We start from the raw sequence: 15,012 nt of genomic DNA on the forward strand, positions 1-15,012 counted from the left end.
AGGATCTGCAGAGAAGAATGGGAGAAGCTCCCCAAATACATGTGTGCCAAGCTTGTAGCGTCATACGCAAGAAGACTCTAGGCTGTAATTGCTGGCAGAGATGCTTCAATAATTTACTGAGCAAAGGCTCTGAATACTATTTTATTTTTAATTTAAAAATAAAGGTGTTTGTGCTTTGTCAGTATGGGGTATTGTGTGTAGATTGATGAGGGGGAAAAAACTATTTAATACATTTTAGAATAATACTGTGATAGACTACATTCTATCACAGTGCCATCCATTTTGTCACCAAAGCCCCATATTACCACCCACCACTGCGACCTGTATGCTCTAGTCGGCTGGCCCTCGCTACATATTCGTCACCAGACCCACTGGCTCCAGGTCATAAGTCTTTGCTAGGTAAAGCTCCGCCTTATCTCAGCTCACTGGTCACGATAACAACACCCACCCGTAGCACGCGCCGGTCATCCCCAAAGCCAACACCTACTTTGGCTGCCTTTCCTTTCAATTTTCTGCTGCCAATGACGGAACGAATTGCAAAAATCGCTGAAGTTCGAGACACATCTCCCTCACTAACTTTAAACAGTTACTTTACTTCTATGGCTTATTTATTGCCTTATCACCTCATGCAATTTGCACACACTGTATATAGACTTTCTTTTTTTCTATTGTGTTATTGACTGTACATTTTGTTTATTCCATGTGTAACTCTGTTTGTGTCGCACTGCTTTTCTTTATCTTGGTCAGGTCGCAGTTGTAAATGAGAACTCAACTAGCCTACCTGGTTAAATAAAGTTGGGAAAAAAATGTAGCGTAAAACGTCAAGGAGTCGGGAATACTTTCCGAATGAACTGTACATATCGAATCATCTGGAAAGGGAACATTTGGCTATGCGTTTGGGATTGCACTCTAACATTGGATCAGTGTGTGTGTATTCCAGGGCCATGTGTATAATTCCACATCATGCTTCAGGAATTGGATGGAGAAGAGATCATGGTTGGGCTTCGCTCAGGTAATTTAACTTCAATTTTTGTGTTAATCTTAATTTTGATTCCACATGACGAAAACATGAAAGACTAGGGAACTTGGAATTCTATTTCATCACTAGTTATGGTTGTCTTATAGTCGTACAATGCTGTTGGCTGACTGCATAGATTTGTATCACCCTCTATTTGACCCAATAAGCATGGTTGCTGATCTGTATGCAGTAAATGCTTAAGTTGATAACGATTCTGCTCCTACTGAATCCCTTTAGGGGTTAGGAAGGAATAGGTTTTTACCCCCAAAATTACATTTATTGATGAGGCACTGTTTGTTTCTATGGAGTTCCTGCGGATCCAACTTCTGGATCTCTTTTCCCAACAGCTTAAGGTCTGACATTTTTGCTTGTGCGGGATTGTCTTCTTTACGCCTCTTTACTCGTTCGACCAGTATTGTCGCAGCAAAATAATCCTGCAATATCAGGATTATGAGTAAAGCAAGAAAAACATTCAAGCATCCCAGAAAAGTGTAAAAAAGATCACACGTTTACCAATGTAGCTTAACAGATGATATTTTCGGACACTCTCTGAAAGTAACTTCGATAGTACCTTTGATACAGTGGTAGCAATACATGGTTATAAGATCAACAGAAAATACAGAAATGTCAAAGGTGGAGGTTTGGCTGTTTATATTCAGAACCACATTCTTGTAATGCTGTTGAAGTAATATGGCTACAGGTTCATCTGCATCACCTAAAGCCCATTCTGGTGGGAAGCTTCTATAGACCACCAAGTGCGAACAGTAAGTATCTGGATAACTTGTGAAATGCTTGATTAATGTACACCTCTGTTCAAAAGTTTGGGATCACTTAATGTCCTTGTTTTTGAAAGAAAAGCACATTAAAATAACACTGCATTTATCATAAATACAGTATAGATATTGTTAATGTTGTAAATGACTGTGGTAGCTGGAAAAGGCTGATTTTTAATGGAATATCTACATAGGAGTATAGAGGCCCATTATCAACAACCATCACTCCTGTGTTCCAATGGTACTTTGTTAGCTAATCCAAGTTTATCATTTTAAAAAGCTAATTGATCATTAGAAAACCCGTTTGCAGGTATATTAGCACAGCTGAAAACTGTTCTGATTTAAAGAAGCAATAAAACTGCCCTTGAGACCAGTTGAGTTTCTGGAGCATCAGCAATTGTGGGTTCGATTACAGGCTCAACATGGCAAGAAACAAATAACTTTCTTCTGAAACTCGTCAGTCTATTCTTGTTCTGACAAATGAAAGCTATTCCATGCAAGAAATTGCCAAGAAACTGAAGATCTCGTACAACACTGTGTACTACTCCCTTCACAGAACAGTGCAAAATGGCTCTAAACAGAATAGAAAGTGGGAGGCCCCGGTGCACAACTGAGCAAGAGGACAAGTACATTAGTGTCTAGTTTGAGTAACAGATGCCTCACAAGTCCTCAACTGGCAGCTTCAATAAATAGTACCCGCAAAACACCAGTCTCAATGTCAACAGTGAACCGTTGAGGCGTCTGTTTAATCCCAGAAGCCGACCCAAGACGACGGCACCGCAGAAGGGGCAGAAGGCACGGCCTCCTGGTCAGGCTCTGTAGACGTGCATGTCTCTTGACATCTAGGGAGACGAAGTTCGAGAAAGGGTTGCTTTCCAGAGAGACATCAGAGATTGCAACATTCTTTGTTTCATGGAAACACGGCCTTCTCGTGATATTTTGTCGGAATGATTTCAGCCACCAGGCTTCTCCATGCATCGAGCCGACAGAGATTAACACCTCTCTGGGAAGAAGGGTGGGAGTGTATGCTTCATGATGTATTCGACTCATGGCATAATCATAACAACATACAGGAACTCAAGTCCTTCTGCTCACCCGAACTAGAATTCCTCACAATCAAATGCTGGCCATATTACCTTCCAAGTGAATTCTCGTTAGTTATCGTCACATCTGTGTATGCTCCCCCTCAAGCAGACACCAAGATGGCCCTAAAGGTACTTCACTGGACTCTATGTATACCGGAAACCATATATCCTGAGGCTGCATTTATTGTAGCTGGGGATTTTAACAAAGGAAATCTGAGAACAAGGCTACCTAAATTCTAATATTGTTTGCACTACGCCCGGGGATAATCCACTCGACCACTGCTACTCTAACTTCCACGATGCATACAAAGCCCCCCCCCCACACTTTGGCAATTCCGACCACGACGCCATCTTGCTCCTACCGTATTATAAGCAGAAACTCACAGGATGTACCAGTGACTAGAACCAACACTGGTCTGACCAATCAGAATCCACGCTTCAATATTTTTTTGATCACGCGGACTGGGATATGTTCCAGTCAGCTTCAGAGACTAACATTGACCTATACGCTGACTTGGTGAGTGAATTTATAAGGAAGTGCATTGGATATGTTTTACCTACTGTGTGTATTAAATCCTACCCTAACCAGAAACCGTGGATGGATGGCGGCATTCGCACCAAACTGAAATCGCGAACCACCGCATTTAACCATGGAAAGAGGTCTGGGAATATGGCTGAATATAAACAGTGTAGTTTTTCCCTCTGCAAGGCAGTCAAACAAGCGAAATGCCAGTACAGGGACAAAGTGGAGTCGCAATTCAATGGCTCAGACACAAGACATGTAGCAGGGTCTACAGGAAATCACGGACTACAAGAAAAAAAACAGCCACATCACGCTTCCAGACAAACTAAACACCTTTGCCCACTTTGAGAATAATACAGTGCCACCGTTGCGTCCCGCTAACAAGAACTGCTCCCCCCCCCGCTAACAAGAACTGCTCCCCCCCTCTCCTTCTCCGTGGCCGACGTGAGTAAAACATTTAAACGTGTTAACCCTCGCAAGGCTGCCGGCCCAGTTGGCATCCCCTAGCCACATCCTCAGAGCTTGTGCAGACTAGCTGGCTGGTGTGTTTACAGACATATTCAATTGCTCCCTATCCCAGTCTGCTGTCCTCCCATGCTTCAAGGCCACCATTGTTCCTGTACCCAAAAAGGCAAAAAGAACTGAACTAAATGACTACCGCCCTATAGCACTCACTTCTGTCATCATGCTTTGAGAGACTAGTCAAGGATCCACCTTACCGGCCACCCTAGACCCACTTCAGTTTACGTACCACCCTAACAGATCCACAGACCATGCAATCGCCATCACACTGCCCTATCCCATCTGCACAAGAGGAATACCTATGTAAGAATGCTGTTCATTGACTATAGCTCAGCATTCAACACCATAGTACCCTCCAAGCTCATCAAGCTGGAGGCCCTGGGTCTCAACCCCACCCTGTGCAATTGGGTCCTGGACTTTAACGTGGCCGCCCCCAGGTGGTGAAGGTAGGAAACATCTCCATCTCACGGACCCTCAATACTGGGGCCCCATAAGGGTTTATGCTCAGCCCCCTGTACTCCCTGTTCACCCACGACTGCATGGCCATGCACACCTCCAACTCAATCATCAAGTTTGCAGATGACACAACAGGAGTGGGCTTGATTACCAACAGCGACGAGACAGCATACATGGAGGATGTGAGGGCACTCGGAGTGTGGTGTCAGGAAAACAACCTCTCACTCAACGTCAACAAAACAAAGGAGACTATTGTGGACTTCAGGAAACAGCAGAGGGAGCACCCCCCTATCCACATCGAAGGTACAGCAGTGGAGTAAGTGGAATGTTTTTAAGTTTCTTAGGTTACACATCAACGAAAATCTGAAATGGTCCACCCACACACACAGTGTGGTGAAGGCTTGTCACCCAAAACCCTGACTAACTTATACAGATGCACAATCGAGAGCATCCTGTCGGGCTGTATCACAGCCTGGTACGGCAACTGCTCCGCCCACAACGGTAAGGCTCTCCAGAGGGTAGTGAGGTCTGCACAACGCATCACCGGGGGCAAACTACCTGCCCTCCAGGACACCTACACCACCCGATGTCACAGGAAGGCCATAAAGCTCATCAAGGACAACAACCACCCGAGCCACTGCCTGTTCACCCCGCAATCATCCAGAAGGCGAGGTCAGTACAGGTGCATCACAGCAGGGACCGAGAGACTGAAAAACAGCTTCTATCTCAAGGCCATCAGACTGTTAAACAGCCACCACTAACATTGAGTGGCTGCTGCCAACACACTGACTCAACTCCAGCCACTTTAATAATGGTAATTGATGAAAATTGATGTAAAAATATATCACTAGCCATTTTAAACAATGCTACTTAATGTTTACATACCCTACATTACTCATCTCATAAGTATATACAGTACTCGATACCATCTACTGCATCTTGCCTATACCGTTCTGTACCATCACTCATTCATATATCTTTATATACATATTCTTTATCCCTTAACACATGTGTGTGTATAAGGTAGTAGTTTTGGAATGGTTAGTTAGATTACTTGTTGGTTATTACTGCATTGTCGGAACTAAAAGCACAAGCATTTCGCTACGCTCGCATTAACATCTGCTAACCATGTGTATGTGACAAATACATTTGATTTGATTTTGATCTTAATCTGACCCAGCTAATCACACAACCCATTCGGTTAAATGTGAAAAATCTAGATAGATCCTCAATATTAGATTTCATTCTCATAATTTAGCAGATTATAAAAAAAGATCAGTCTTTACATGGCTAAAAGAAAAGGAATATAACATCTACTGTTTACAGGAAACTCACTCTACATCCTTAGATGAAGTTGCATGGAAAAGGGAACGGGGTGAAATCATTTTCTGTCATGGACAAAGGAACTCCATGATATGAATTAACAAAAATGTCGATCTGAATGTGCAAATTATCAGGAATGATTCGCAAGGAAGGTGGATCCTTTTGAATATGAAGGTGGACGAAAAAGGGATTTGGCTCATTATTCTATATGGTCCAAATCAGGATGATCCATGCTGGTCCAAATCAGGATGATCCATGCTTCTTCAAAGATATTTAGACCAATTTATTGAACTTACAGGCAGCAAATGATCGAATCATTATGGTAGGAGACTAAAACAGTGTTAACTACCTCTATGAACCGTAAAGGTAATAACTCTACAAACTATCATCACCGTGCCGTTTAAGGAAATCACAAATATTATGGACATATTATAAATAGTGGATATTTGGATCCTAAAAAACCCTGACCTAGTGAGATATACATGGAGGAGACTTAATCAAGCTAGTCATCTTGACTACTTTCTTGTCTCTTGCGTCAAAGATTGAAAAAGTTTTAATAAGAGATTGCGATTGGCTCATCTAATTGGCATTCACATAACACATACATTTTCCACATGGACGGGGATATTGGACATTTAAAAGTTTACTGTATTACAAAGAAAATAAAAACGTTTTTTTTTTTTTTTTTACAAAGTTTCCTGGAGGACAACTTAGTTAAAAGTAAGACATAATAATTTACAACTGAAAATTTCCAGTATAATATAGGTTCAGCAAATCTTATTGTTTGGGATACCTTTTTAAATGCACTACCTTCAGGGGTCATTCAATTAAATATTCATCAATAATCTAAAAGCAGTTTCTGGCTAAAGAGACACGACAAACAAGGGAAATCCATAAACTAATAGTACAGGTAGAGGGCAATAAAAACGATACTACAGAGATACAAAATAAGTTAGAGGAAAAACAAAAAGAACTTGAGGAACTTATTCAAGAACGATCTAATGTAATCTATTACAAAAATAAAGCAAACTGGATGGAATATGGAGAAAAATGAACTAAATTCTTCCTGAATCTCCAATACAGAGTTTGTGGAGTTATTACCTTTACGGTTCATGTCATGTTCATGTCCTTTGTTTTACATGTATTTTTTGTTGTTGTTGCATTGTTTGCTGTTTTCTTGTCTTTTCCTTTTTTCTCTTTAGTTCATTCTCTTGGTTGATGGTGCATTGGGGGTGGGGAATGGAATTAATTGTATTTTTTTCTTCTTCTTGCGGGTGACTGTGGGAGGTGTCTCGAATGGTTGAGGGACAGTTATGGGGGATCATGGAGGGTTCGGGTTCACATTTTTTGGCCTGGTGGTAGATCTGTCCTTTGACCCTGGATGCTTCTGTGTGTTGCTCTGAATGGAAATCTGTTGGATGGCTGGTATGATGTAGTTGTTGAGCGGCTTCACTGCAAGTATATTGTATGTTTTGGATATTCAATAAATAAAAAATGAAACACTTTTGGAAAAAATTGTTTGTCTAGATACAGTAAACAAATTGACAAGATTTTAAGCACGCTTCTAGGTAAGGACATTCAACAAGCAAGGCACTTACACAAATGACTGATGGTTGGCTGCGGGAAATTGATTGTGGGGGCTGGTTTATTAGACTTCAGTGTGACATTATCAATCAGTCTGTTGCTGGAAAAATTTATGTGTTATGGCTTTACACCCCCTGCTATATTGTGCATAAAGAGTTACCTGTCTAACAGAACACAGATGCTTCTTTATTGGAAGCATCTCCAACAAAATCCAGGGAGAATCAGGAATTCCCCAGGGCAGCTGTCTAGGCCCCTTGCTTTTTCAATCTTTACGAAACAATATGCCTCTGGCCTTGAGTATAGCCAGTGTGTCTATGTATGCGGATGACTCAACACTATACACGTCAGCTACCACAGCAACTGAAATGACTGCAACACTTAACAAAGAGCTGCAGTTAGTTTCATAATGGGTGGCAAGGAATAAGTTAGTCCTAAATATTTAAAACTAAAAGCATTGTATTTGGGAAAAATCATTCACTAAACCTCAGCTTAATATTGTAATGCATGTGGTAATTGAGCAAGTTGAGGAGAAACTGCTTGGAGTAACCCTGGATTGTAAACTAACGTTCAAAACATATTGATAGAACAGTAGCAAGGATGGGGAGATGTCTGTCCATAATAAAGTGCTGCTCTGGTTTCTTAACAGTACTATCAACAAGGCAGGTCCTACAGGCCCTAGTTTTGACGCACCTAGACTACTGTTCAGTAACACACAAACACACTAACATACGCACTATACACACACGTACACATGGATTTTGTGTTGTAGATATGTGGTAGTAGAGTAGGGGCCTGAGGGTACACACTTAATATGTTGTGAAAGCTGTTGTAAGTGTACTGTAATGTTTTTAATAATGTATAACTGCCTTAATTTTGCTGGACCCCAGTAATGGGGATCCATAATAAATACACTGTAGGCTACTTCCAAACAACACTGTATAACTCAAGATCTAAACGCATATCCCCATGAAACTGATTGAGATCAAATGGTTGGCATGGGGATGATGCATGAATGTTAAACTGGTGAAACTTGAATTATCACTCACGATTGTCAGAGAGAAGACCACAAAAATGTGTGTGTACAGCAGGTCTGCACAATTGTCATGTATCCATATCACAAGAGGCCGCAATTTTTTTTTAAACGCCATGAATGTAACATTCAAATGTAAGAGTCCCCTGTGAAAGTCTAACACTTTGATTCCTACCCTGTCACAACTTCTACTGTATCTGGCTTTTCATTCATTGTCATGCCAAACACCAATCATAGAATGAGAATACACATTTTATATGATTCCAACAAAGTTTTTGATCTAAATCACAAGTAAAATTGCATTTGGAATATTTGTAAAAAAAAATTGTCATTATTTGCCCATATTGTACAGCGTAAAGAAACTCTCGCGCAGTTATTCAGATCTTCAGCTCTGGGGAAAAGTGATCCAAGGTGGCGGGACAGGGCAGTTACCTACGAATTTGCAGTCTTGGTCTTGTTTGTGCTACACATTATAACTCTCTAATGGCTGTGTTGCTTTTGTGAGTTGTGACAAATGCAGTCCTAAAAGTGTATAAATACAAATATTGATAAATTGATGCTTGTGCGCGCAGGGCTGCCTGTTGTACCGGGATATGAGTAACAACCACAGTACATCGGCCATCAAGATCGACCCAGAGACTCTGGAGCATGAGGGAACCATCACTATGCCAGGTACATGATAACACTAACACATCCTTCTTCCCAATAGTGTGTGTTATAATAAACAATGCATACATTTTTTTATGTACCTGTTTGTAAGCAAGTTTATATTTTTGTAATCACCTGTTTACTTACTGTTGTCTTGAACCAATGAACCTGGCCTCTGAAAATAAATGTGGTATTTTTTAGATTAACTTGGAAACATTTTATGTTTAATTATCATAAACTTCTGGCCGCTTTTAAACCTCTCGCCCGGTGATTGACAATAGACCAAACCCTTTAGCCAACCATATCATTAATATACTCTACTCTAAGGCTTGTAACTACAATGTTTTCAATATTCATAATATTTCGATATAATCATAACTAATGCATTCCTCATCCAGAAATCCAGAAATGAAACCTGATTAAACTAGGAAAGGATTGAAACATAACCAAATGGCCACAGGACAAAGATGCCTACATAGCTTTATAGATTCAATGTGCAGACACTTACGCACTTCCTCAGGATATTGAGAACTAAATCTGTCTACCTAGCCCTGTTATTTGTTTTACAGTATGCTATGTTAATATTCATTTCAAAAATATAAATAAAATGTACCAAATCATGGACGGACCGAGGCCAATGCACAGTATTTCGGCTGAATTCCTTTGTCAAAAGCATGACAAATCCATCTCCATATTCTTTGGATATTATAAACTCTTTTGAACTGTCCTTTTCACAGGCCTACAGACAGACGGCCAGAGCGTAGTCTTCACTGACGGAGAACACATCAACCAAATCACTGCCTGCAAAGACGTGAGTCTCCATTCACACACACACACACACACACTCACATTAATCTGCTGCACTGGCGCTAAAATTATTTTATTTGTATTTATCTTGAGAGGAGTGGATGGGTACAGACTGAAGCCCTGTGCCTAATGTAGGTGAGAGATTGCTATTATACTATAATGTAGTGTCATTCCTGCCGGACCTGCAGACACCGATGCACGGTCTGCATTTTTCATGCTGCTTGGGATAAAATGTTTTTTATCTCTCAGATTATTTGTAATCTTTTTGTATTGTATGGATTATCTATTATATTAAAGGCACCTCTTTGTGGCCTTATTCAAACACACTAATAGGTGTGACAAACACAATGCGATTGAGACGTCAACCGGTAGGCTCTGCTGCCCGGTCTTTCTTGCCAAGTAAAATATTTCACCTGTTTTTAACGCACAGTTAAAGCACACCACACATCAGCCATGGTCCGGAAAAGTCCCTACTACAAGCATTATCAGCCATCCCATCTCTACACACAGTCCTTAATCTATGGATTTTACATGACTGGGCAGGGGTGCACCCATTTTTTTGTTCCATGGGTGGACTTACAAGGACATAGGCCCACGCACTTGGCAGCCAGGCCCAGCCAATCAGAATGAGGTTTTCCCCACAAAGTGGCTTTATTACAGACATAAATGCTCCTCAGCTCAAATGATCTCGCAGGGGTAAGAAGCTGGATGTGGAGGTCTTGGGCTGGCGTGGTTACATGTGGTCTGCGGTTGTGAGGCCGGTTGGACGTACTGCCAAATTTTCAAAAATGACATTGGAGGCAGCTTTTGGTAGAGAAATTATCATTTCATTCTCTGGCAACATCTCTGGTGGACATTCCTGCCAGCATGCCAATTGCACATTTTCTCAACTTGAGACATCTGCTGCATTTTTGTGTGACATAACTGCACATTTTAGTGGACTTTTATTATCCCCAGCACAAGGAGCACCTGTGTGATTATCATGGTGTTTATTCAGCTTCTCAATATGCCACACCTGTCAGGTGTATGGATTATCTTGGCAAAGGAGAAATGCTAACGAACAGGGATGCAAACAAATGTGTGCACAAAATTTAAAGGAAAAAAGCGGCCTGCTTTTCTCAATGAAGCCTCGGATGCAAGGTGGCCCTGCGATGCCACTTCGTTGTAGACTCAAACGCAACAGACGACAAATTTGGGATGTAAACAGGGCATAACCAAGGGGCCGGGAAAATAACTAAGTACAAAAATAGCGTTTTAGGATTGCATAGTTTCTCAAATCATTTTAATTACATCAAACATGCAAATTTGTTGCCAAAGTTGAATGAATATCCTCCCATTATGAACTTTATTTCAGATAGCATCCCGTTATGAAATGAAGCAACTTATTTCCTCATTTAGTTCTCGAGCGAGCGAAGAAAGCTGTTTTGGGGAATTGTCATGACAGCTGTCCATAAAAATGGAAAGAGGGTTCCCCTCTGATCTTTGCCATTGATATATTCTGTGATAGCAAAGCCCATAGAGATCATCACTGTCTAGTGACAAGTGTGCCATCTAGCTATTCATCTCTATGCTGGGGTCACACTGGTGGCTGAAAAGATTTTCAATTAAAATAAAATACATTTTTATGAGGCTGTGCAGCAATGTCAATTTCACAGGATGACACATTAGTATAGGCTAAAGGGATTTTCTATTTATAGAAACAAATCTATTCCCTACCTTTATTTTTCATTAGTCTACCTTTCCTACCGTAAGGGAATTTCTGACAGCAGCACCCTTTGAAAATAATTTCCCCATTCCAGATGATCCATGATCATGAAATTATTAATCAAATTGCCTTGTCTAGGCCTACTCATAATTGTGTATGATTATACATTTTCTTTGTATAGAGGCAGGATGTACATTTCTTGATCATTGCGCTGGCACATGGCCGCAGTGTGTTCGATTATCAATTGGGACAAATTATTGATTTCAATGGTGCTTAGCCTACATTTCACAAGTGCATAAAATGTTGTCGTGTCGCAGAGGGGCCAGGCTATGGTGTAGCCTTCTCTTATAATTTTTACTGCAAATGTACAAAGAAATTCTGATGTAAATACGTCAGCCTACACCATTTAGGAAAGACAAGCTGTGACCAAGATGTTTCTGATCGGATTGAAGATAATTTTTTGAATGAATTAGATTTTTCTAGTAACTAATCCCAAATGCTGTTGGGGATGACACACAGTGCATTCGGAAAGTATTCAGACCCCTTGACTTTTTCCACATTTTGATTCGTTATAACCTTATCCTAAAATGGATTAAATCGTTTTTTTCCCTCTTCAATCAACACACAATACCTCATAACGACAAAGCAAAAATATGTTTTTAGATTTTTATGCAAATGTATAAATAAATAAAAATGAATCACATTTACATAAGTATTCAGACCCATTACTTAGTAATTTGTCACATGTGCCGAATACAACCGGTGTAAACCTTACTCTGAAATGATTACTAACAATGCAGTTGAATAAATTGAGTTAAGAAAATATTTATTAAATAAGCTAAAGTGAACAAAAAATATATATAAAAGTAACAATAAAATTACGTTAAAATAATAGGTCTGTATATGGGGGTACCGTTACCGAGTAAATGTGCGTTACCGAGTAAATGTGGTTAGGTTAGTAGAGGTAATTTGTAAAGTGACTATGCATAGATAATAAACAGTGAGTAGCAGGGGGTGTCAATGCAAATATTCCGGGTGGCCGTTTGATTAATTGTTCAGCAGTCTTATGGCTTGGGGTTAGAAGCTGTTAATTAAAGAGCCTTTTGGTTCTAGACATGGTGCTTTGGTACTGCTTTCCGTGCGGTAGCAGAGAGAACAGTCTGTGAATTGGGTGACTGGAGTCTTAGACAATTTTTTGGGCCTTGCTCTGACACCGACTAGTTAATAGGTCCTGGATGTCAGGAAGCTTGGCCCCAGTGATGTACCCTCATTAGTGCCTTATGGTCAGATGCTGAGCAGTTTACATACCGGGGGGTGGGGGTAAGGATGCTCTCAATTGTGCAGCTATAGAACTTTTTGAGGATCTGGGACCCATGTCAAATCTTTTCAGTCTTCTGAGGGGGAAACGCTGTTGTCATGCCCTCTTCAGGACTGTCTTGGTGTGTTTGGACCATGATAGTTCATGGGGATGTGGACTCGCTCCACTTCAGCCCCGTCAATGTTAATGGGGGCCTGTTCGGCTCCCCTTTTCCTGTAGTTCACGATCCGCTCCTTTGTCTTGCTCACATTGAGGGAGATGTTGTCCTGGCACCACAGGGAGTGTCTGACGACCTCCCTATAGGCTGTCTTATCATTGTCGGTGATCAGGCCTACCGCCGTTGTGTTGTCAGCAATCTTAATGGCGGTGTTGGAGTCGTGCTTGGCCACGCAGTCTTGGGAGTACCGGAGGGGACTAATCACGCACCCCTGACGGGCCCCATTGTTGAGGATCAGCATGGCAGATGTGTTGTTGCCTGCCCTTACGACCTGGGGACGTCCCATCAGGAAGTCCAGGATCCAGTTGCAGAGGGAGGTGTTTAGTCCCAGGGTCCTTAGCTTAGTGATGAGCTTTGTGGGCACTATGGTTTTGAATGCTGAGCTGTAGTCAATGAATTGCATTCTCACATAGGTGTTCCTTTTGTCCAGGTGGGAAAGGGCAGTGTGGAGTGTGATTGAGATTGCGTCATCTGTTGATCGGTTGGGGCGGTATGCGAATTTGAGTGGGTTTCCGGCATGATGGTGTTGTGATCCTTGACCAGCCTTTCAAAGCACTTCATGGCTAATGATGTGAGTGCTACAGGGCGGTAATCATTTAGGCAGGTTACCTTCGCTTTCTTGGGCACAGGGACTATGGTGGTCTGCTTGAAACGTGTGTATTACAGACTCTGTCAGGGAGAGGTTGAAAATGTCAGTGAAGACAAGTTCCAGTTGGTTCACGCAGGCTTTGAGTACACGTCCTGGTAATCCATCTGGCCCCACTGCTTTGTGAATGTTGAGCTGTTTAAAGGTCTCACTCACATCGGCTATGGAGAGCATGATCACACAGTCATCCGGAACAGCTTGTGCTCTCTTGCAAGCTGAAGTGTTGTTTGCCTCGAAGCGAGCATAAAAGGCATTTAGCTTGTCTGGTAGGCTCACGTCACTGGGCAGCTAGTGGCTGGGTTTACATTTGTAGTCGGTAATATTTTTCGAGCTCTGTCACATTCCACGAGGGTTTTTACTTTTTAACCGTCCGAATTAGTGTCCTGCTCCTTGAAAGCGGCAGCTCTAGCCTTTTGCTCGTTGCGGTTGTTGCCTGTAATCCATGGCTTCTGGTTGGGAAATGTGCGTACGGTCACTTTGGGAACGACGTCATCGATGAACTTATTGATGAAGCTGGGGGACTCCACAATGCCATTGGATGAATCCCGGAACATATTCCAATTTTATGCTACAGCACAACAGTCCTATAGCATCCATGTCAGCTGACCACTTCCATATTGAGCGATTCTCTGGTTTCTTCCTGTTTTAGTTTTTTGCTTGTAAGCAGGAATGAGGAGGATATAATTATAGTCCGAGTTGCCAAATGGAGGGAGAGCTTTGTATGCATCTCTGAGTGTGAAGTAAAGGTGGTATTTTTTTTTTGCCGCTCTGGTTGCACATGGGTCTTGCTGGTAGAAATTAGGTGTAACGGATTTAAGTTTGGCTGCATTGGAGTGCAGCTTCTGGATGAGCATTTTCTTGTTTGCTTATGGCCTTTTACAGCTTGTTAGTGCGGTCTTAGTGACAGCATCGGTTTGGTGGTGGTAAATAGACAGCTACGAATAATATAGATGGGAACTCTCTTGGTTGATATTGTGGTCTACAGCTTATCATGAGGGATTCTACCTCAGGCGAGCTATAACTCGAGACTTCTTTTAATATTACATATTGCGCACCAGCAGTTATTGACAAATAGAAACACACCCTCACCCCTTGTCCTAACAGATGTAGCTGCTCTGTCCTGCTGATACACGGATAAGCCAGCCGGCTCTATATTATCCGTGTCGTCGTTCAGCCAAACAATTTTCATTTAGAAGGCTAACATCAGGGGGAGGGAGGAGAGAGAGAGAGACGAGAGAGAGAGAGAGTTTGAGGGGGGGGAGAGAGAGAGAGAGAGAGGGGGGGAGATGAGAGAGAGAGAGAGGAGAGGGGGGAGAAAGAGAGAGGAGAGGGGAGAGAGGGGGGAGAGAGAGGGAGA

The 15,012-nt window shown here is 41.8% G+C and overlaps 1 protein-coding gene across 10 annotated transcripts in view; it reads left to right on the plus strand.

The window, feature by feature from the left end:
- mycbp2 (MYC binding protein 2) overlaps positions 1 to 15,012 on the plus strand; it is a 265,465-nt gene that overhangs the window by 54,459 nt on the left and 195,994 nt on the right. For all 10 annotated transcript variants that reach the window (XM_031805789.1, XM_031805791.1, XM_031805794.1 and 7 more), the window contains exons 7-9: positions 941 to 1,012; positions 8,887 to 8,986; positions 9,700 to 9,773. In XM_031805789.1, the coding sequence (XP_031661649.1) occupies positions 941 to 1,012; positions 8,887 to 8,986; positions 9,700 to 9,773 (246 nt within the window). The remainder of the gene's footprint in view (positions 1 to 940; positions 1,013 to 8,886; positions 8,987 to 9,699; positions 9,774 to 15,012) is intronic.

This window comes from Oncorhynchus kisutch, linkage group LG26, assembly GCF_002021735.2.
Source record: "Oncorhynchus kisutch isolate 150728-3 linkage group LG26, Okis_V2, whole genome shotgun sequence".
Lineage (NCBI taxonomy): Eukaryota > Metazoa > Chordata > Actinopteri > Salmoniformes > Salmonidae > Oncorhynchus > Oncorhynchus kisutch.